The sequence below is a fragment of the Panthera leo genome, chromosome C2 (assembly GCF_018350215.1).
Source record: "Panthera leo isolate Ple1 chromosome C2, P.leo_Ple1_pat1.1, whole genome shotgun sequence".
In the NCBI taxonomy this organism is placed as follows: Eukaryota; Metazoa; Chordata; class Mammalia; order Carnivora; family Felidae; genus Panthera; species Panthera leo.
The window spans coordinates 83,717,784-83,739,976 of NC_056687.1; the positions used below are offsets into that span (position 1 = coordinate 83,717,784).

The 22,193-nt window shown below is 37.4% G+C and overlaps 1 protein-coding gene across 1 annotated transcript in view; it reads left to right on the top strand.

The window, feature by feature from the left end:
* The window catches only part of MCF2L2 (MCF.2 cell line derived transforming sequence-like 2), a 264,774-nt gene that overhangs the window by 84,790 nt on the left and 157,791 nt on the right, over positions 1–22,193 (top strand). Inside the window, exons 4-5 of the mRNA XM_042903055.1 lie at positions 5,316–5,406; positions 7,732–7,851. Of these exons, the coding sequence (XP_042758989.1) occupies positions 5,316–5,406; positions 7,732–7,851 (211 nt within the window). The remainder of the gene's footprint in view (positions 1–5,315; positions 5,407–7,731; positions 7,852–22,193) is intronic.

Sequence of the window (22,193 nt, forward strand, 5' to 3'; positions counted from 1 at the left end):
GCACAGAGCCCAACGCGGGGCTCGAACTCACGGACCGCGAGATCATGACCTGAGCCGAAGTCGTTTGCTTAACCGACTGAGCCACCCAAGCGCCCCTCCTTTAACGTTTCTTGAAGTGAATGTCTACTGGCAATAAATTCTCTCAGCTTTGGTTATTTGGAAATGTCCTTATTCCACCTTCATTTTTAAAAATGGATTTACCTAGGAATAAATCTAACCAAAGATGTAAAAGATCTGTATGCTGAAAACTATAGAAAGCTTATGAAGGTAATTGAAGCAGATATAAAGAAATGGAAAGACATTCCCTGCTCATGGATTGGAAGAATAAATACTGTCAAAATGTCAATACTACCCAAAGCTATCTACACATTCAATGCAATCCCAATCAAAATTGCACCAGCATTCTTCTCGAAACTAGAACAAGCAATCCTAAAATTCATTTGGAACCACAAAAGACCCCAAATAGCCAAAGTAATTTTGAAGAAGAAGACCAAAGCAGGAGGCATCACAATCCCAGACTTTAGCCTCTACTACAAAGCTGTCATCATCAAGACAGCATGGTATTGGCACAAAAACAGACACATAGACCAATGGAATAGAATAGAAACCCCAGAACTAGACCCACAAACGTATGGCCAACTAATCTTTGACAAAGCAGGAAAGAACATCCAATGGAAAAAGGACAGTCTCTTTAACAAATGGTGCTGGGAGAACTGGACAGCAACATGCAGAAGGTTGAAACTAGACCACTTTCTCACACCATTCACAAAAATAAACTCAAAATGGATAAAGGACCTGAATGTGAGACAGGAAACCATTAAAACCTTAGAGGAGAAAGCAGGAAAGACCTCTCTGACCTCAGCCGTAGCAATCTCTTACTCGGCACATCCCCAAAGGCAAGGGAATTAAAAGGAAAAATGAATTACTGGGACCTTATGAAGATAAAAAGCTTCTTCACAGCAAAGGAAACAACCAACAAAACTAAAAGGCAACCAACGGAATGGGAAAAGATATTTACAAATGACATACCAGACAAAGGGCTAGTATCCAAAATCTATAAAGAGCTCATCAAACTCCACACCCGAAAAACAAATAACCCAGTGAAGAAATGGGCAGAAAACATGAATAGACACTTCTCTAAAGAAGACATCCGGATGGCCAACAGGCACATGAAAAGATGTTCAACGTCGCTCCTTATCAGGAAAATACAAATCAAAACCACACTCAGATATCACCTCACGCCAGTCAGAGTGGCCAAAATGAACACATCAGGAGACTATAGATGCTGGAGAGGATGTGGAGAAACGGGAACCCTCTTGCACTGTTGGTGGGAATGCAAATTGGTGCAGCCGCTCTGGAAAGCAGTGTGGAGGTTCCTCAGAAAATTAAAAATAGACCTACCCTATGACCCAGCAATAGCACTGGTAGGAATTTACCCAAGGGATACAGGAGTGCTGATGCATAGGGGCACTTGTACCCCAATGTTTATAGCAGCACTCTCAACAATAGCCAAATTATGGAAAGAGCCTAAATGTCCATCAACTGATGAATGGATAAAGAAATTGTGGTTTATATACACAATGGAGTACTACATGGCAATGAGAAAGAACGAAATATGGCCCTTTGTAGCAATGTGGATGGAACTGGAGAGTGTGATGCTAAGTGAAATAAGCCATACAGAGAAAGACAGATACCATATGTTTTCACTCTTATGTGGATCCTGAGAATCTTAACAGAAACCCATGGGGGAGGGGAAGGAAAAAAAAAAGAGGTTAGAGTGGGAGAGAGCCAAAGCATAAGAGACTCTTAAAAACTGAGAACAAACTGAAGGTTGATGGGGGTGGGAGGGAGGGAAGGGTGGGTGATGGGTATTGAGGAGGGCACCTTTTGGGATGAGCACTGGGTGTTGTATGGAAACAAATTTGACAATAAATTTCATATATTGAAAAAAATGGATAAAGAAGATGTGGTGTAATACACACACACACACACACACACACACACACACACACACACACTGGAATACTACTTGGCAACGAAAAAGAATGAACTCTTGCCATTTGCAACAATGTGGATGGAACTGGAGGGTATTATGCTAAATGAAATAAGTCAGTCAGAGAAAGACAGGTATCATATGTTCTTATTCACATATGGAATTTGAAAAACTTAACAGAAGACCACGGGGAAAGGGAAGGAAAAAAAATAGTTAGAAACAGAGGGAAACAAACCATAAGAGATTCTTAAATTCAGAGAACACACTGAGGGGTGATGGGGAGGGCAGAGGGGGGAGAGGATAATGGGTGCTGGGCATTGAGGAGGGCACTTGTTGGGATGAGCACTGGGTATGGTATGTAAGTGATGAATCATGGGAATCTACTCCCAAAGCCAAGAGAACACTGTATACTCTGTTAGCTAACTTGACAATAAATTATATATATGAAAAAAAAACCAAACAAATAAAAAATAAAAAAATAAGATGAATTTTCAGTTGGTGTAGGATGATAAATGGGTTGTTTTTTTTTCAGGTTACTCCTCTAAAGATAACATTCCTTTTGATTGTAGCTTCTGTAATTTTTGTTGAAAAGTCAGTGATAATTTTTAACATTAATCTTCTGGAGTTAACATTTTTTTTTCACCAAATGCTGGGTTTCTTCTTATCTTTAATTTTGAGCCACTCGGCTCTGATATGCCTGGATGAAGTTTTCTTTGTATTTATTTTGCTTGGTATTAGAAGAGCTGCTTGAATCTGTGAGTTGATGCCTTTGATCAGATATGGAAAACTCTTCACTGTTATTTTTTTAAAATATTGTTTCTGTTCATGTTCTACTTCTCTTTTACATTCTATTACATTATATTCTTTCCTCTTTTCCCCCTCTCTGTGCTTCGGTTTGAGTACTTTCAGTGATGTTTTCAGTTTCACCTATCTTGTCTTGTGCTGTGTTCAAGCTGCTGTTAAACAAATCCAATGAGTTCTTAATTTCAAATATTGGTGTTTTGTAATTTTTTAAATGTTTATTTATTTTTGAGAGAGAGAAAGGTGGGGGAGGGGCAGAGAGAGAGGGGGAGACACAGAATCTGAAGCAGGCTCCAGGCTCTGAGCTGTCAGCACAGAGCCTGATGCGGGGCTTGAACCCACGATCCACAAGATCATGACCTGAGCTGAAGTCGGACTCTTAACTGACTGAGCCACCCAGGTGCCCCTGGTGTTTTGTAATTTTAGGAAGTTCATTTGATTATTATAGTTTCTGATTCTCAGCTGAAATAATGCATCTTTTAATCCATTTTGTCTAAGTGTATGGGTCATAATTATTTTTCTTAACATATTGATCATAATTATTTTAAAGTTGTTGTCTGCTAAAACCAGGAATATCTTTGAGTCTATAGTTCTTGACCATTTTATCTCTTAATTATTGTTTTCTTCTTGTTTTTTTGGACTTCTATTAATTTTTTAATTTACCCTGGATATTGTAGATGATATGTTGTAGAAGTGTATCTATTTACAGAGAGCATTGAGTTTCAGTCTGTCAGAAAGTTAAATTACTGGTAGATCACCTTGATCTTTTTGAGGCCTGGTTTTAGGTTTTCTTGGGGGCCAGTCCATTTCTGCTTTGTCCTTACTCCTAGAGTGTAGCCTTAATCACAATTCCTATGATGTTTCCTTTATCCTAGAGTATGGCCTTTCTAGGGTTTCAACTGAAGGCCCAGAGTGCTCATCAAATTCTGTCTATTCTTGTTGGGCCCAATGCCAATTATCTTTCTCCAGAACTATTTAAACTTTGTAACTTTTCATCAGTTCTCACATGTGTAGTTGTTGTTCTCTGTCAGCCTCCTGGAATCTTGCCTGAAACAGTGGGGCCTCGGAGTTGGCCAAGCATTAAAGGAGAACTTCCATGAAGATTTCTGGGGTTCCCTCTCTGAGACTTTCCTTCTTTGCAGCCACCTTCCTCAAGTTCTGGCTACTTTTGCTTCCATAATCGCCAGTCTCTGCCTCTTTTACACAGTGAGAACACCCCTCCTCGTACTGTGTCCTGGGAAATGTTCCCAGTGGGAGAACCTGGGTCATAGTGGAACTGTGATAAAACACAAGAAAACTTGTGTTTTCTTACAGTATTTGCTTAGATCTTCTGCCTTATTCACATACAGGCACTTTTTTAGGGTAAAGCTCATTGTTTACCCAATATTAAGAAGTTATTAAAGGTTTACTAGAGACCACCTACTTTTCATGTACTTGATCTCTTTTCATCACCATGACAAACACATAAGAAATAATCATAATATTAGTATAAATACAATGTATATATGCTAAGTACCAGGCATTATTTTGAGCCTTTTATATATTTTTGTTATATATACTCATTTAATCCTCACATTGGCCATACAAATAGGTACTATTTTTGTTCTTACTTTACAAATGGGACATTTTAGAAACTATAGAGGCTAAGTAACTCTTCTCTCCATCCCCATACACAATATATAAATGCTGGAATTCAAGCTTCAAACCTAGGCAGTGTGGCTTCAGAATTTATGCTTTTAATGACTTCATTATTGATGGTGTTATTTCCATTTTACAGAGAGGGAAACTGAGTTTTAGAGAGGTTAGAGGATTTCTCCAATGTCACAGTGCTGATAAGTGGCAGCACTAGGATTTGAGCTACTAGAATCCAATCCTTTGCTCTTTCCTGTATATCATAGTTCCTTCCAAAGGAGAGAGAAGAAACATGTTTTCATTTTTGGGACTTCAGCTTAAAAGAATTTTGTGGGGACTTAGGAGGGGCCAAACAGCATCCTTTGGTTCTTAGTGAAGATATAATTTGTCAGTGGATATAATTTGCTGACTGTGTATAACCGGGCATTGGAAGGGGGTGGTTTTTCCCATAGACATGCATTATTTCTGAATACCTCTAGGACTGACTCCTATGGAAGCATATTGATAGCTCCATGAATGTCAGTTTTGGGAGTTGGAAAGACAGCAGAGCTCAACCTTGAAGTCCTCAGCATACACTGGGACATGTGATGCCTAACTGACGTGCATGTTCCTTCTGGTATGAGCACATATGCTCCTTGGGTATTTCAGACACTCGCCAACCATAAACAGAGCCCTTGAGAGGGTCTGAGATGCCAAGTGTTTCTGTTTTGTTAAGGCTGCCAGGCTGAGTTAAGGAGAGGAAGTTGGTTCCTTTGTTAGGGAAGGACAATGCGTATGTTTACACATGAGCCAGGAGTGCCAGAGGCTGTAGAATGTACTACTGAGGGAGCCACCCAGAACCCATGTGTCTCACCAGGTCTCTGATACTGACCACCCTTTTTTTTTGCAGTGTGGAGGCTGCCAGCATTGGATTCGTGATTGTTATTGACCGACGAAGGGACAAGTGGAGCTCCATAAAAGCATCATTGACACGAATAGCTGTAAATATTCATTTTTGTGATGTTATTATAAAAGTAATTTAAATTGTTCAAGTATTTCGTGTCAAAGTCACAGGGAAAAGGCAATTATTTCATGCAAAATTTTGGGAAGGTCTCTGTAGCAGAGGCTGTGTGTCACATCCATGTCCCCTCTGCCACCTACCTGCAGGTCACTGCAGACAATTCCTGAGCATGTCCAAAGCTTCCTGAATCTACCTTATTGATCTCTCTGGTCACTGAAGAGGGGCAGGTAAGGAGTGCTGGAAAGTTAATGCCCCAGGAGTGACCAACTATTGACTGATGGGAATTGATAGATAAATACCCCAGCTTCTGCACCCCCCTCAGTGGGACAATTCTGAGATATGTACCACATAGTATCTCAGAGGATCCAGACCTTCTTGCTCACAGAAGTGCCCCCCTTGATACATTGGCTCTCTAGTTATCACGTTCTCATCTTCCCCCACTCCTTCACTATGTTTTCTGGGATCACCTCCTCAATAAACTCTATGCCCAGATCCTTGTCTTAGGATTTGCTTTGTGGGGTGAGGGGTCACCCAGTGTAAGCCAGTCTTCATTTCAGTATTCAAATTAGTTTTTCACATATTGAAAGACATGGGAAAAACCAGACAAAATATGATGTGTGCTTGCTTTTGGTATGAAATTGTACAACCCTGGATGAATTTCCTTTTCCATCTAATCAGTCTGATTTTGCTCTCTTTGTGTTGCCTTTCAGCAAGTAGATGTATCCTTTCTCTCCTTAGGGACCTGAGACCAGGGAATTCAACCACATGAGCAGGCAGACACCTCAGAGCAGCCATACCAGCATTTTCATGAAAGCACGGGGTGCCTAAGGCAGTTGGGACTGGATGAAGAGGATAAGATAATAGGGTGGTAATGTGTGTGTAGAGGCTGGGATGAGAGAGGGACATTTGTAACCTCACTTAGGCCTACTTACAAAGGCAGTCACACATGCAAACATGCACATATTACAGAGTCTCAGATCTAGAGCCTTAGCCAGAAACACAAATAGTGTCTCAGCCCATTTGTCTTATTATGACATAACAAAATAAAAGCTTCTTCTGTTTATGAGCTTGCATTTCAAAGATGGGGGAAAGGAAGACTTCCTTCACTTTGTGCACGGATTGTTTTGTTCCTTTGGTTTAGTTTGGCTACAGGATTTATTTTGTGGTCCATACTCTGAGGATTTAGACACCTGACAGTGCCCATGACTATTTTAGAGGACTGACCTCAAGAGAATTCTAGTTTCCCAGGATCCATTGACAATCTTGAATAATCTAATATTTGAGCCTAATTTGTTCAAGAATTACATTATCACTTTATGCCCAGAAGACACTGTAGTTCAGGGATCCCCAAACCTGGCTTCTAATCAAAATTGTCAGGTGCTTGTTGAAAATAGATACGTGAACTTCATCCCAGTTCTAGTGAATCAGAATATTTCAGGGTAAAGACCAGATTATTTTTTTTTAACGAACACCTTGGGAGGTTGCTTTGGGGAACCACTAGAAGAAAAGGAAGCCATGGGCAATTGGAGACTTGGAATCTCATTTGTGCCATTAAATTGTTATATGAATCTGAGTTATCTTATTTCTTAGGACCTTGCCTCAAGATGAAGGCAATGCTTCCTGAAAACAAATTGGCAATAATATGCATCAGGAACCATCTAAAATACTAAGTCTTTGCGTCAATAATTCTTTTGGGAAATTATCCTAAGAAAATGTTTCAAATGTGAATAAAGATGTTCATTTCAGTATTATTTATAATGATAAAAGTATGGAAAGGCCTAAATCATTAGCAATAAGGGATTGGTTAAATAAATTGCACACCCATGAAAAATAATATTTCCAAAGAATTTTTAATAACAGAAATAAAAGCTCATGGTATAATATTAAGTAAAAAAGCAAGTTACAAAATATGTCTAGTATGAGTTCAACCATGAGAAAGATATTTCAGCAGAGAAAATAGCCTGTAAGTAATTAGATTGAAATATTAAAAATGGCTATGAGATCATGGGTGGTTTTGGTGGTTTTCTTTTCTTAATGTATACTTTCATCATTTTCTGAATTTTTTCTGTAAGGAGTGTGAAATACTTTTATAATCAGAAATTTTTTTGTTTTTTGATTTGGTATGATTTTTAAGGAGGGGTTTGTATTACTCAAATATTATCTCTTTCAGCTCTGAAATTCTATACTGTATATTCTAATTCTTTGGCACCTCTGGTGTCTACTTCAACTTTCCTTTCTGTGATCTTGGGCAAAAGGAGACCAATGGATGTGACAGTTGCCCTGACATTTTCCATGATCCTTCCAGGTAGCATTTCCAGGAAATTTGCAGCTTATATTCATCCTTCGTCCATCTCGCTTTATCCAGAGGACATTCACTGACATTGGCATTAAGTATTATCGAGATGAATTTAAAATGAAAGTGCCGGTAAGCATTACTTTTCATCTTGTGTGCTTTTGGTCAGGGCCTGTGGAGAAGATGGCATTTGGGCTGAGTTTCTAAGGAAGGTAGGACTCCACAGGCAGAGAGAGGAGGGCATTCTGGGCAGAGGGAACAGCGTGTGTAAGGACATGGAGGCAGAAAGCACACACTTTATGTGAGGTCCCTGGGGAAGCCCCATTTTTGTTGGAATATATATAGGATAAGTGTTTGGAAGGAAAAAAATGAAAAACATGGAATAGGTTTTCAATGTAAGGATAAAAGGTCTGGATTTCATTCAGTAGGCAGTGGGGATCAGTGAAGTTTTTTCAGTTGGGGAGTGACTTGGGTAATGTGGTATTGGAGTTATATAATCTGAAGATGGTGCTCAAGACTGTAGAAAGTCGAAAGAGGAAGGGATATTGTAAGGGTATGGGTAAAAGAAAATAAGGGTCTAATACATGGAGTGACACAAATGTAGTTAACTATAGAATAAGAATAAAACCAACATGTGATACTCATCAAAGGAAAACAAATTAAAATGGCAAGGTTAAAAATTTTACCTGCAATTTTGGCTGAGATATGGGGGAAACAGCCACTTTCATACTTTGCTGATTGGAATAAAGTTGGTAATGATCGATATGAAGGACTAATTGGCTGCATTTATCAAAAATTAAAGTGTACACACTCTTTTGACCTTCCTATGAAAGTTATTCTATAGATATTCTCACACATGTGCATAAATCTGCATATACAATGATATTCATTGCCAAATTGTTTGTAATGCTAAATGCTTGGAAACACCATAATGACCAACAACAGGGGAGTGGTTAAATAAATAATGGTCTACACAATCAATTAAATACTTTGTAGCCATCAAAAGTGAAAAGTCATGATATAACCATAGTGAAAACAGGTGGCAACTAACATATACCTAACCTATGACCCAACCAAGAAAAATGAAAACACATGTCCACAAAGAGAGATGTAAAAGAATGTCCATCAGCTGGTGAATGGATAAAGAAATTGTGGCATATTCACATAACGGAATGACATTAAGGAATAAAAAGAATGAAGTATTGATATATATAACAGCATGGCTACATCTCCAAAATATTCTCTTGAAAGAAAGAAATTAGACACTAAAGGGTGTATGTTCTGTGATTCTTTTTATACAAAGTTTAACAAGAGGCAAACCTAAGCTATAGTGTTAGAAAATCACAATGGTGGCTGCTGTTAGGGGTGAAGGATAGTGAAAATTGATTGGAAGGAGACATAAGGGAACTTTCTAGGGAAATGTTTATCTTGATTGGATGGTATTACATGTGTGTATACACTTGTCAGAGCTAATTGACTTATGCCCTTAAAAATCTGTGTATTTTATTGATGTAAATTATATCTCAATCAAAAAAGGAAAAACAAAAAAGGGGAAAATAGGTAAGATGAATATACAGTGACAGAGAAGTTTCTAATACATAGTTTTGGTTTTATATTTTGTTTAGTTGGAATAATTTCAATCTCAGAAAAATTTCAAAAGTAAGATTGGGGTGTCTGGGTGTCTCAGTCAGTTAAGCATCCAACTCTTGGTTGAGACTCAGGTTATGATCTCATGGTTCGTGGGTTCAAGCCCTGCCTTGAGCTCTGCACTGACAGCACGGAGCCTGCTTGGGATTCTCTCCCTCTCTCTCTGCCCCTCTCCTGCTTGTGTGCTCTCTCTCTCTCAATCTCTCTCTGGAAAATAAATAAAATAAACATTTGAAAAAAATAAGATTAGTACAAAGGACATATTATGCCCTTTACCCAGATTCATTCACTTATTTCAACATTTAATCCCCATTTGCTTTATTATTTATTTACTACTTGCTTCTGTCTCTATATTATTATATATGTCTATAGATATATACATCTCTCTTTTTCTCTCTTTAATATAGAAATATGTATATTTATCTCTATTTGTAATATATAGAGATAAATTTACATATAAAGGTATATAAATGTATGTATTATACATGTATGTGATATGTATATTTGAATTTTTATATACAGGATCTAGTTTAGAATCAGTATATATAGTTGTCATGTCTCTTCAGTTTCCTTTTATCTGAAACATTTCCACAATCTTTCTTTGTCTTTTGTGACATTAGCATTCTTAGAGAATATAATCCCTTAAAAAATAAACTTACCTCATTTGAGGCTCATGTGATGATCTCTGAGGATTTGATCCAGGTTATGCACTCCAACCTCAAATACTACTTAAGTGATGTTATGTCCTTCTCATGGCATCACATGTGGAGACACACAGTGTTCATCTACCCCCTCATCAGTAACATTGTTTTGACCCCTTAGTCAAGGTGTTGTCCAATTTCTCAAATGTATTATGTTTCCATTGCAACTAATACAGAATCTTTGGAGAAACACTCTAAGACCATACAAATATCCTGCTCCTCAAAAGATTCTTCTCTATATTTAATATCTAATATCTACTTAATATTTAATATCTATTGATAATTCTTGCCTAGAACAATATTTATTAAATTGATTGCAAAATAATGATTTCCCAACTACACTCCCTGAACATGTACTAATCAGAAGTTGGTCTTATACTATAAGCTAGAACTTTCCCTTCTCCCTTATTTATTATCATTAGACATAACATGTGTGTCTTTCTCTCTCTATGTACGTATATGAATATATGTATTTATTCAAGGAATTAGAGAGTTCACACTGATACCTTAAGTTTTAGGTCATCATCAGTGATCCCATGTGGGGGAAACTTCACATTATTTGCATGTAAAAAATAATTTAATGTTTAAAATTAAAATGTTTGCCAAAACTCAGAAAGCATCCATCATGAATGCAAGATACTTTCAGTAAAAAGTAAGTTACAATAGTAGGTGGCAAAATAAAGAAATAAATACATTTTAAGTCATCTAAGACATGTTTTTTCAGTGGGGATAAGAGCAAGGAGAAAACAGTATGGCTAGTATACTTTCATTTGAATAAAATAGGAGGGGCATGTATGTAATTGTATTTGCATAGGTCAGCTTGAGAAGGTTGTGTAAGATATCAAGAAACTAGTTGAAGTGGTTGCCTTCCAGATGTAGAACTGGAGGTTTGGAGGTAGGGGTGAGAGGAAGACTATTTTCTATCTAGGTAGATTCTTATTCTGTTTGAATTTATTATCTCATACATATATTATCAGTTCAAAACAAATTAAAAAACCACTTTAATTGAAATTGCTCTGAGAAAATATTTTATCCATCCCAGTGAAAACTGACCATCTCAGGTAAGGGATTTTTTAATTTCTTTTTCTAACTCTCATTTTCCCTCTTTTGGTTTCATTTTGTATTACTAATCAAATTTCCTAAAATACTTTCTCCCTATACTTTGGGTGTTAACCAGACATAAAATGTATTTCCTGTTCTATTTTAAATACTTATTTTGAAATATTTGAGTATTTAAGAGAACTGTGAGCCATGAGTTTCTTATTCTGTTTTCCTGAACCGAGTAACAATTAACATTGTGGAATAGGTGACTTACAAGAAATGAACGAACTTTTCATAATCCTCATAAGCTTCTTCCCCTTCAGAGATAAAGACTAGTCAATTGTTTCTTGTCACTCAAAAAGGTTTGGAGTTAGGAGCATTTGATCAAATGCCATATGTGTTTCTCTGGTTGTACATAAAATATAGCTATCAAAGAGATAATATGTAAACATATACGTATGTGATTTATGCCCTCCTGTTCATTTGGTGCATCTATACTAAGGAGAGAAGGACCATCTACCTTATCTTGATACTATGTCTTAGCTACTTCTGTATGTGATAATGTATGTTGAGTTTTCACCCATCATTCTTTCCATTTTAAACTTAAAATCAACTTTTATTATTTTATTTTATTTATTTTATTTTTTAATTATTTATAATTTTATTTTTTTCAAGTTACACCCAAATTAGTTAGCATATAGTGCAACAATGATTTCAGGAGTAGATTCCTTAGTGCTCCTTACCCATTTAGCCCTTCCCCCCTCCCATCCCCGCTCCAGAAACCCTCTGTTTGTTCTCCATGAGTCTCTTATGTTTTGTTCCCCTTCCTGTTTTTATGTTATTTTTGTTTCCCTTCCCTTATGTTCATCTGTTTTGTCTCTTAAAGTCCTCATATGAGTGAAGTCATATGATATTTGTCTTTCTCTAACTAATTTCCCTTAGCATAATACCCTTTAGTTCCATCCACGTAGTTGCAAATGACAAGATTTAATTCTTTTTGATTGTCGAGTAATACTTCATTGGGTATATATACCACATCTTCTTTATCCATTCATCCATTGATGGACATTTGGGCTCTTTCCATACTTTGGCTGTTGTCGATAGTGCTGCTATAAACATTGGGGTACATGTGTACCTTCAGAACAGCACACCTGTATCCCTTGGATAAATACCTAGTAGTGCAATTGCTGGGTTGCAGTTTTAAAAATCTCTCAGTCACTCAAACTATAGGCACATTTAGTAGGGCATTTAAAATTTTTTTAAATTTATTTTTTTTTAAATATACATTTTTTAATGTTTATTTATTTTTGAGACAGGGAGAGACAGCATGAACGGGGGAGGGTCAGAGAGAGAGACACACACAGAATCTGAAACAGGCTCCAGGCTCTGAGCTGTCAGCACAGAGCCTGATGCAGGGCTGGAACTCACGGACCGCGAGATCATGACCTGAGCCAAAGTCGGCCGCTTAACCGACTGAGCCACCCAGGCGCCCTAAAATTTTTTAAAATTTATTTTGAGAGAGAGAGAGAGAGAGAGAGAGAGAGAGAGAGAGATCGAGCACACGCGAGTGGGGGAGGGGCAGAGAGAAGGGGAAACACAGAATCTGAAGTAGGCTCCAGGCTCTGAGCTGTCAGCACAGAGCCCAACATGGGGCTCAAACTCAGGAACTGTGAGATCATGACCTGAGCTGAAGTCAGACGCTTTACCCACCCAAGTGGGTAAAGTTGGTACACCCACAGGAGGAAATGAGAAGGAAATGAGATGGGGGTCACTGCATGCCATGGAGAGTCACAGGGGAAGCACCAGGTTTTGGTCAGAAGGCAGAAGCAGGAAGAAGCTAGGCCAGAGACTTTATTGGGGTTTCCACAGGAAAAACAAGGCAGGGTAGGGTAAATAACTTAGGATTGGCTAGTTTGAATACTTCCAGTGGGTTTGGGGGCTAGGGGCAGTCTCTAGTCTTTTGGTACTCGGTTCTGGGATAATTTAGGACAGGTGAAATATTGGCTTGGTGTGTGAAGGTTAGATAAGGAGGTAGTTGGGGATACCCACTTTGGATCAGTTGGCTTGCATACAAAACACTTCCTCCCTCTGAGTCCTTTTTTATTTCTAAGAATGGGCTAGCCCTGGGAGAGACTTTCTCTCTCCATTCCAAAAATGCCAGAGCATTGAGAATGCAGAAAATAAGAAAATATAGTTAATGTAATTGGCCCTGTGATGAAATGATGCCAAATAGACAAACGCAGTAGCTAAGAGAACAGAGAACAACTATTTTACATGCTCAGTGTTTTTAAAAATTTTTATTTTATTTTTGAAAATTCTAGTATAATTAACATACAGTACTGTATTAGTTTCAGGTGTACAGTATAATAACTGAGCAATTCTATACATTTCTTAGTGCTCATTATGATAAGTGTACTCTTAATTCTCCTTTTCTATTTTACCCACCCCTCTACCCACCTCCCCTCTGGAAATCGCCAGTTTGTTCTCTGTATTTAAGAGTCTGTTTTTTGTCTGTCTTTTTTTTCCTTTGTTTTGTTTCTTAAATTCCACATACAAGTAAAATCATATGGTATTTTCTTTCTTTCTCTGACTTATTTCACTTAGCATTACACCCTTTAAGTCCATCCATGCTGTTGCAAATGGCAAGATTTCATTGTTTTTATGGCTGAGTACTATTCTATTGTGTGTGTGTGTATATATGTATATATATACCACTTCTTCTTATCCGTTCATTTATCATTGGACACTTGGGTGGCTTTCATAATTTGGCTATTATAAATAATGCTGCAATAAACATAGGGGTGTGTGTATCTTTTCAAATCAGTGTTTTCGTATATTTTGGGTAAATACTCAGCAGTCGAATTACTAGGTCACATGGTAACTCTATTTTTAATTTATTGAGGAACCTCCATACTGTTTTCCACAGTGGCTGCACCAGTTTGCATTCCCACCAACAGAGCACAAAGGTTCCTTTTTCTCCACATCCTCACTAATACTTGTTGTTTCTTACGTTTTTGATTTTAGCCATTGTGACAGGTGTGAGGTGATATCTCATTGTGGTTTTGATTTACATTTCTCTGATTAGTGATGTTGAACATCTTTTCATGTGTCTGTTTGCCATCTGTATGTCTTCTTTGAAGGAATGTCTGTTCATGTCTTTTGCGTATTTTTTAATTCGATTATTTGGATTTTTTTGGTGTTATGTAAATTCTTTATATGTTTTGGGTATTAATTCCTTATTGGATATGTCATTTGCAAATATCTTCTCCCATTCAGTATTTTAGTTTTGTTGATAGTTTCTTTTGTTGTGCAAAAGTTTTTTTGAGACAGTCCCGATAGTTTAATTTTGCTTTTGTTTCCCTTGCCTCAGGAGACATATCTAGAAAAACGTTTCTGTGGTTGATGTGAAAGAAATTATTGCCTATGTTTTCTGTTAGGAATTTTATGGGTTCAGGTCTCACATTTAGGTCTTTGATCCATTTTTGAGTTTATTTTTGTGTATCGTGTAAGGCAGTGGACCAGTTTCATTTTTTTGCATGTAGCTGTCCAGTTTTCCCATACTATTTGTTGAAGAGACTTTTTCTCCCATTCTTTATTCTTGCCTCCTTTGTGATAGATTAATTGACTATATAATTGTGGTTTTATTTTTGAACTCTACTTTGTTCTGTTGACCTATGCATCTGTTTTTGTGCCAATACCATAGTGTTTGATTACTACAGCTTTGTAGTAAATCTGTGATTGTGATACCTCTAGCTTTGTTCTTTATCAAGATTGCTTTGACTCTCTGGGGTCGTTTGTGGTTCCATCCAAATTTTAGGATTATTTGTTATAGTTCTGTGAAAAATGTTACTGGTATTTTGATATGCACCTGTTAATAATATTGGTTCTTCAATCCATGAACATGGAATATCTTTCCATTTGTGTCATCTTTAATTTCTTTCATCAGTGGTTTATAGTTTTCAGAGTACAGGTCTTTCACCTCCTTGGTTAAGTCTATTCCCAGGTATTTTATTATTTTTGGTACAATTATAAATGGGATTGTTTTACCAATTTTTCTTTCTGCTACTTCATTATTAGTGTGTAGAAATGCAACAGATTTTTGTATATTGATTTTGCATCCTGTGACCATATTGAATTCATTTATTATTTCTAGTGGTTTTTTGGTGGTAACTTCAGGGTTTTCTCTGTATAGTATCATGTCATCTGTAAATAGTGAAAGTTTTACTTTTTCCTTACCAATTTGGATGCCATTTATTTCCTTTTCTTGTCTGATTGCTGTGGCTAGGACTTCTAGTACTATGCTGAGTAAAAGTGGTGAGACTAGACATCTTTCTCTTGTTCCTAATGTTAGAGAAAAGCTGTCAGTTTTTCCCCACTAAGTATGATGTTAGCTGTGGATGTTTCATAAATGACCTTTATTATGTTGAGGTATGTTCCCTCTAAGCCCACTTTGTTAAGAGTTTTTATCATGAATGTGTGTTGTATGTTGTCAGATGCTTTTTCTGCATCTATTGAAGTGATCATAGGGTTTTTATCTTTTCTCTTGTTAATGTGATATATCACGTTGCTTGATTTGGGAATATTGAACCACTCTTGCATCCCCAGAATAAATCCCACTTGATTGTAGGTGAATAACCTTTTAAAATGTAATGTTGGATTCAGTTTACTAATATTTTGTTGAGGGTTTTTGAATCTGTGTTCATCAGAAGTATTGGTTTGTAGTTCTCCTTTTTTTTTTTTTTTTTTTTGTAATGTCTTTATCTGGTTTTGGTATCAGGGTAATGGTGGTCTCATAGAATGAATTTGTAGCCTTTCTTTCTTCTTTTGTCTTTTGGAATAGTTTGAGAAGAATCAGTATTACCTCTTCTTTACACGTTCGGTAGAATTCACCTGTGAAGCCATCTGGTCCTGGGCTTTTCTTTGTTGGTATTAAAAAAATTTTTTTTAATGTTTATTTATTTTTGAGAGGGGGGAGGGGCAGAGAGAGAGAGATGAAGACACAGAATCAGAAGCAGGCTGTAGGCTCTGAGCTGTCAGCACAGAACCTGATGCAGGGCTCGAATTCATGAGCTGTGAGATCATGACCTGAGCTGAAGTTGGATGTTTAACCAACTGAGCCACCCAGGTGCCCTGGGATTTTTTTTTTAATTGCTATTCAATTCATTGTTAGTAATTGGTCTATTCGAAATTTCTATTTCTTCCTGATTCAATTTTGGAAGGTTATATGTTTCTAGGAATTTATCTGTTTTTTTTTTCTAGGTTGTTCAATTTTTTGGCATATATTTTTTTAAATAAATTCTCTTATAATATTTTGTTATTTCTGTGGTGTTAGTTGCTATTTCTCCTCCTTCATTTCTTTTCTTTTAATGTTTATTTATTTATTTTGAGAGAGAGAGTGTGCATGAGCAGGGGAGGGGCAGAGAGAGAATCCCAAGCTGGCCCCATGCCATCAGTGCAGAGCCTGATGCAGGGCTTGAACACAGGAACTGCAAGATCATGAACTGAGCTGAAACCAGGAGTCAGACACTTAACCGACTGAGCCACCCAGGTGCCCCACTCCTCCTTCATTTCTAATTTTATTTATTTATTTGAGTCTTCTTTATCTCTTTCTTTGACTAGCCTGGGTAAAAGGGTTTTTTTTTAATGTTTATTTCTCTTCATGCAATATGGGACTTAAAGTCATGATCCTATTATCAAGAGTCACATGTTCTTCCAACTGAGCCAGCCAGGTGCCCCAAGTCTGGCTAAAAGTTTAACAATTTTGATTATTTTTTTTCAAAGAACCACTCCTCATTTCATTTATTGTTCTGTTCTGTTGTTGTTGTTGTTTTTTGTCTCCATTTCATTTATTTCTGTTCTCATCATTATTTCCTTTCTTCTACTGACTTTGTCCTTTTTCCAACTCCTTTTGTGTAAGGTTTATTTGAGACTTTTCTTGTTTCTTGAGGTATTACTATAATCTTCTCTCTTGGAACAGCTTTTCTGCATCCCAAAGATTTGGACTGTTATAGTTTCATTTCTGTTTGTCCCCATGTATTTTTTGATTTCCTCTTTGGCTTCTTGGTTGGCCTATCCATTGTTCAGTAGCAGTTTATTTAGCCTGCATGTATTTGTGTTCTTCCCAAATTTTTTCTTGTGATTGATTTCTAGTTTCATACCATTATGGTCAGAAAAGATACATGATACGATTTCAGTCTTTTTGAATTTATTGAGATTTATTTTGTGGCTAACGTGATCTATTCTGGAGAATGTTCCTTATGCATTTGAAAAGAATGTATTCTGCTGTTTTGGGATGGAATATTTTGAATGTATCTGGTCCAATGTGTCATTTGAACCCACTGTTTCCTTGTTGCTTTTTGTCTGAATGATCTATCCATTGATCTAGGTGGGGTGTTGAAATCCCCTGTTATTATTGTATTACTATCGATTTCTTCCTTTATGTCTGTTAATAATTGCTGTATGTACTTAGGTGCTTTCATGTTGGGTGCCTAAATATTTACAATGTTATATCATCTTATTGGATTGTACCCTTTATCATTATGTCCTTCTTTGTCTCTTGTTACAGTCTGTTTTAAAGTTTATTTTGCCTGATATAATTATTGGTACCCCAGCTTTCTTTTCACTTCCATTTGCATGAGAATTGTTTTTCCATCCCTTCATTTTCAATCTGCCTATGATTTTAGTTCTGAAATGAGTCTCCTATAGGCAGCATTTAGATAAGTTTTGCTTTTTTATCCATTCAGTCAACCTATGTCTTTTGATTGGAGCATTTAGTCCATTTATATTCAAAGTAATAGTTAATAGATACATACTTATTGCCATTTTGCTGTGTGGTTTACAGTTGTTTTTGTAGTTCTTCTCTATTCCTTTCTTCTTTAATTGCTCTCTTCCCTTGTGGTTTGATGGCTTTCTTTATTGATATGCTTGGATTCCATCCTCTTTATTTTTTGTGTGTCTATTACAGGTGCGTGTGTGTGTGTGTGTGTGTGTGTGTGCGATTGTGGTTACCATTAGGTTCATAGATAACATCTTATGCATAGAGCAGTCTATATGAAGTTGTTGGTCACTTAAGTTTGAACCCATTCTAAAAGCACTACATTTTTACTCCCCCACCTTCCACATTCTATGTAAAAATTGTTATAATTTACATCCTTCTATTTTGTGAATGCCTTGACTGATTTCTGTAGATATTATTGATTTTACTGCTTTTTTGTTTTAACCTCCATACTGGTTTTATAAGTGATTCATCTACTACTTTTATTATGTTTGCATTTACTTGTGAAATATTTTCCCTTCATAATTTTCTTACTCCTAATTATGGCCTTTTCCTTCCACTCAAAGAATTTCCTTTAATGTTTCTTATAAGACTGGGTTAGTGGTGATGAATTCCTTTAACTTTTGTTTTTCTGGGAAACTCTTATCTTTCCTTATGTTCTGAATGGTACTTTTGCTGGATAGAGTATTCTTAGTTGTAGATTTTTTTCCTTCATTACTTTGAATATATCATGCCACTGCCTTCTGGCCTGCTTTTCTGCTGAAAAACAAGCTGATAGTCTTATGGAGTTTCCCTTGTATATAAGTGTTTTCTTTACTCTTTCTGCCTTTAAAATTCTTTCTTTGTCACTACTTTTTGCCATTTTAATTAATATATGTCTTGGTGTAGACCTCTTTGGGTTGATTTTTGTTGGGGGGCTCTCCATGCCTCTTACATCTGGGTTTTTGTTTCCTTCCTCAGATTTAGGGAGTTTTCAGCTATTATTTCTTCAAATAAATTTTCTGCGTCCTTCTCTCTCTTTTCTCCTTCTGGGATCCATATAATGCTAATATTATTTTGCTTAATGATGTCACTAAGTTTCCTTAAGCTATTCTCAGCTTTTATTATTCTTTTTCCTTTTTGCTATTGAGCTTGGTTGCTTTCTATTACTCTGTGTTCCAGATCATTCATCTGTTCTTTTGCCTTCTCTGATTTGCTATTGATAACCTCTAGTATATTAAAATTTTTTTAATGTTTATTTATTTTTGAGAGAGAGAGAATGAGCAGGGTAAGGGCAGAGAGATGGAGACACAGAATCTGAAGCAGGCTCCAGACTCTGAGCTGTCAGCACAGAGCCCGATGCAGAGCTCAAATTCATGAGCTGTGAGATCATGACCTGAGCTGAAGTCAGATGCTTAACTGACTGAGCCACCCAGGCACCCCTCCTCTAGTGTGTTTTTAATTTTAGTTATTTAGTTCTTCATCTCTGATTGGTTCTTTCTTTTTTTATTTTTATTTTTTAAGTTTATTTATTTATTTTGAGACAGAGACAGAGAGAGTGAGTGGGGAGGGGCAGAGAGAGAGGGAGAGAGAGACAATCTTGACATGGGGCTTGAACCCACAAACCTGAGATCATGACCTGAGCTGAAACCAAGAGTCGGATGCTTAACCGACTGAGCCACCCAGGATCTTCTCTGGTTGGTTCTCATTGATATTTTCTATCTCTTTGTTAAGTATATCAGTGAGATCCTCCACTCTTTTCTCAAGTACAGTTAGTATTTTTATGACCATTACTTTGATTTTCTTATTAGGCATATTATTTATCTCTGTTTCATTTAACTCTTTTGAGGTGGCTTTGTTCCGTTCTTTCATTTGGGACATAATCCTATCTCTTTATTTTATCTAACTCCCTGGGTGTGTTTCTATGTGTTAGGAAAGTCAGCTAAGTTTCTTGCTTCTGAAGTAGTAGCCTTATGAAGAGGTCCGTGAGAGCCCCTGAGAGGGTGGTTGGTGGGTGGGACTGTCAAACCAGATATCTGCCCCCAGTCCCATCTGCTGGGACTGTAGTCACACTAATATGTGTAGTTATCTTCCCCTCTCCCCAGGGCAGGAGTCACTTTGGTGTGGCATTGGTCCCTGCTAGGGGTTGCTTGCAGGATGTGTCATGGCAGGAGCCATTTTGGAGGGATGCCTGTGGAGTGAGGTAGGTTGGATTAGGTGGATCTGCAGGAGAATGCAGGAGTGGCATGTGTGGTATTAGCAAGCTATGGAGGAGTGTTTGAGCTGGTTCCCATAGGTGTCTGGCTATCTTGGCTGGGGTAGGGGTTGGGGAGATGGCACCCACCAGGTCTTTTGTTCTAGGAAAAGTCACCTATAGATCCTTCCCCCTCCAGTGCAGGGAAATTACTAAATAAATCTCCTTCCCATATACCCCAGTTGCTTTTCTGTACTGTATCTCAGCTGGGTTGTTGGTTTGATGGCTCTTTAAAGGGTAGGGACTCTGTTTCCTTTTGCCCTCTGTCTCTCCCGGAGCCAAGCCTGCTAATTTTTAAAGTACCTGGAATTAACCCTTACTGATTGTACAAAGTCACAAAGTTAAGCCCCATTGTTTTTCAAAGCCAAATATTATAGGACTTTTCTTCCCAGTTCAGGTGCCCTATGTTTGGGGTGCCTGGTATGGGGTCTGGTCCTCTTTCTTCTCCATGCTCATGGTGTTGCTGCTGATTGTGGTTGACTCCCCTGGGAAATTTGGTTCCCAGTTGCATCTCTGCCCCTCCTACCTCCTTCTATGTGGCCTCCTCTCTATTAACTGTGGAAAGTCCATTCTGACAGTCTTCGGGTTTTCTGTGCTAGGTACACTGATGTGGCTGTTATCTAGGTGTGTCTGTGGGACAAGGTGAGCTTAGAATCTTCCTACTCCACCATTTTTTCAGAAGTTCTCTTGCCCATTTTTTTTAAAAAAATTTCTTTCCAGGACTTTATTTAAATTCAAGTTAATTAACATATAGTGTAGTATTTGTTTCAAAAGTAGAATTTAGTGATTCATCACTTACATATAACACCGAGTGCTCATCACAAGTGCCCTCCTTACTGCCAATCACTCATTTAGTCCATTCTCTCAACCCACCTCTCCTCCAGCAACCATCAGTTTGTTCTCTATAGTTAGGAGTCTCTTATGGTTTTCCTCTTTCTCTGTTTTTTTATTTTTATTTTATTTTATTTTATTTTATTTTATTTTATTGTTTTGTTTTGTTTTGTTTTGTTTTGTTTTGTTTTATTTTATTTTATTTTATTTTATTTTATTTACATCCAAGTTAGTTAGCATGTAGTGCAATAACGATTTCAAGAGTAGAATCCAGGGGCGCCTGGGTGGTTCAGTTGGTTGAGTGCCGGACTTTAGTTCAGGTCATGGTCTCATGGTTCATGAATTTGAGCCCTGCGTCGGGCTCCTTGCTGACAGCTCAGAGCGTAGAGCCTGCTTTGGATTCTGCATCTCCCTCTCTCTCTGCCCTTCCCGAGCTCACACTCTGTCTCTCTCTCAAAAATTAAAAAAAAATTAAAAAAAAAAAGAGTAGAATCTAGTGATTCATCCCCTGTGTATAACACCCAGTGCTCATTCCATCAAGTGTCTTCCTTAATGCCCCTTACCCATTTAGCCCATCCCCCCACCCACCACCCTTCCAACAACTCTCAGTTTGTTCTCTACATTTAAGAGTCGCCTCTGTTTTGTCTCCCTTCCTGCTTTTATCTTATTTTTGCTTTCCTTCCCTTATGTTCATCTGTTTTGTATCTTAAATTTCACATCTGAGTGAAGTGGTTAACTCCCCTGGGAAGTTTGGTTCCCAGTTGCATCTCTGCCCCTCCTAGCTCCTTCTGTGTGGCCTCCTCTCTATTGTGGAAAGTCTATTCTGACAGTCTTTGGGTTTTCTGTGTCAGGTACACTGATGTTATTACCTAGGTGTGTCTGTGGGATGAGGTGAGCTCAGAATCTTCCTACTCCACCATTTTGTCAGAAGTCCTCTTGCCCATTTTTTAAAAAACTTTTCTTTCCAGGATTTGTGAAGTAATGTGATATTTGTCTTTCTCTGACTGACTAATTTCACTTAGCATAATACCCTCTAGTTCCACCCAAGTTGTTGCAAGTGGAAAGATTTCATTCTTTATGATTGCAAGTAATACTCCATTGTGTGTGGGGATATATATATATATATATATATATATATATATATATATATACACACACACATACATATACCACATCTTCCTTATCCATTAATCTGTTCATGGACATTTGGGCTCTTTCCATACTTTGGCTATTGTCAATAGCAGTG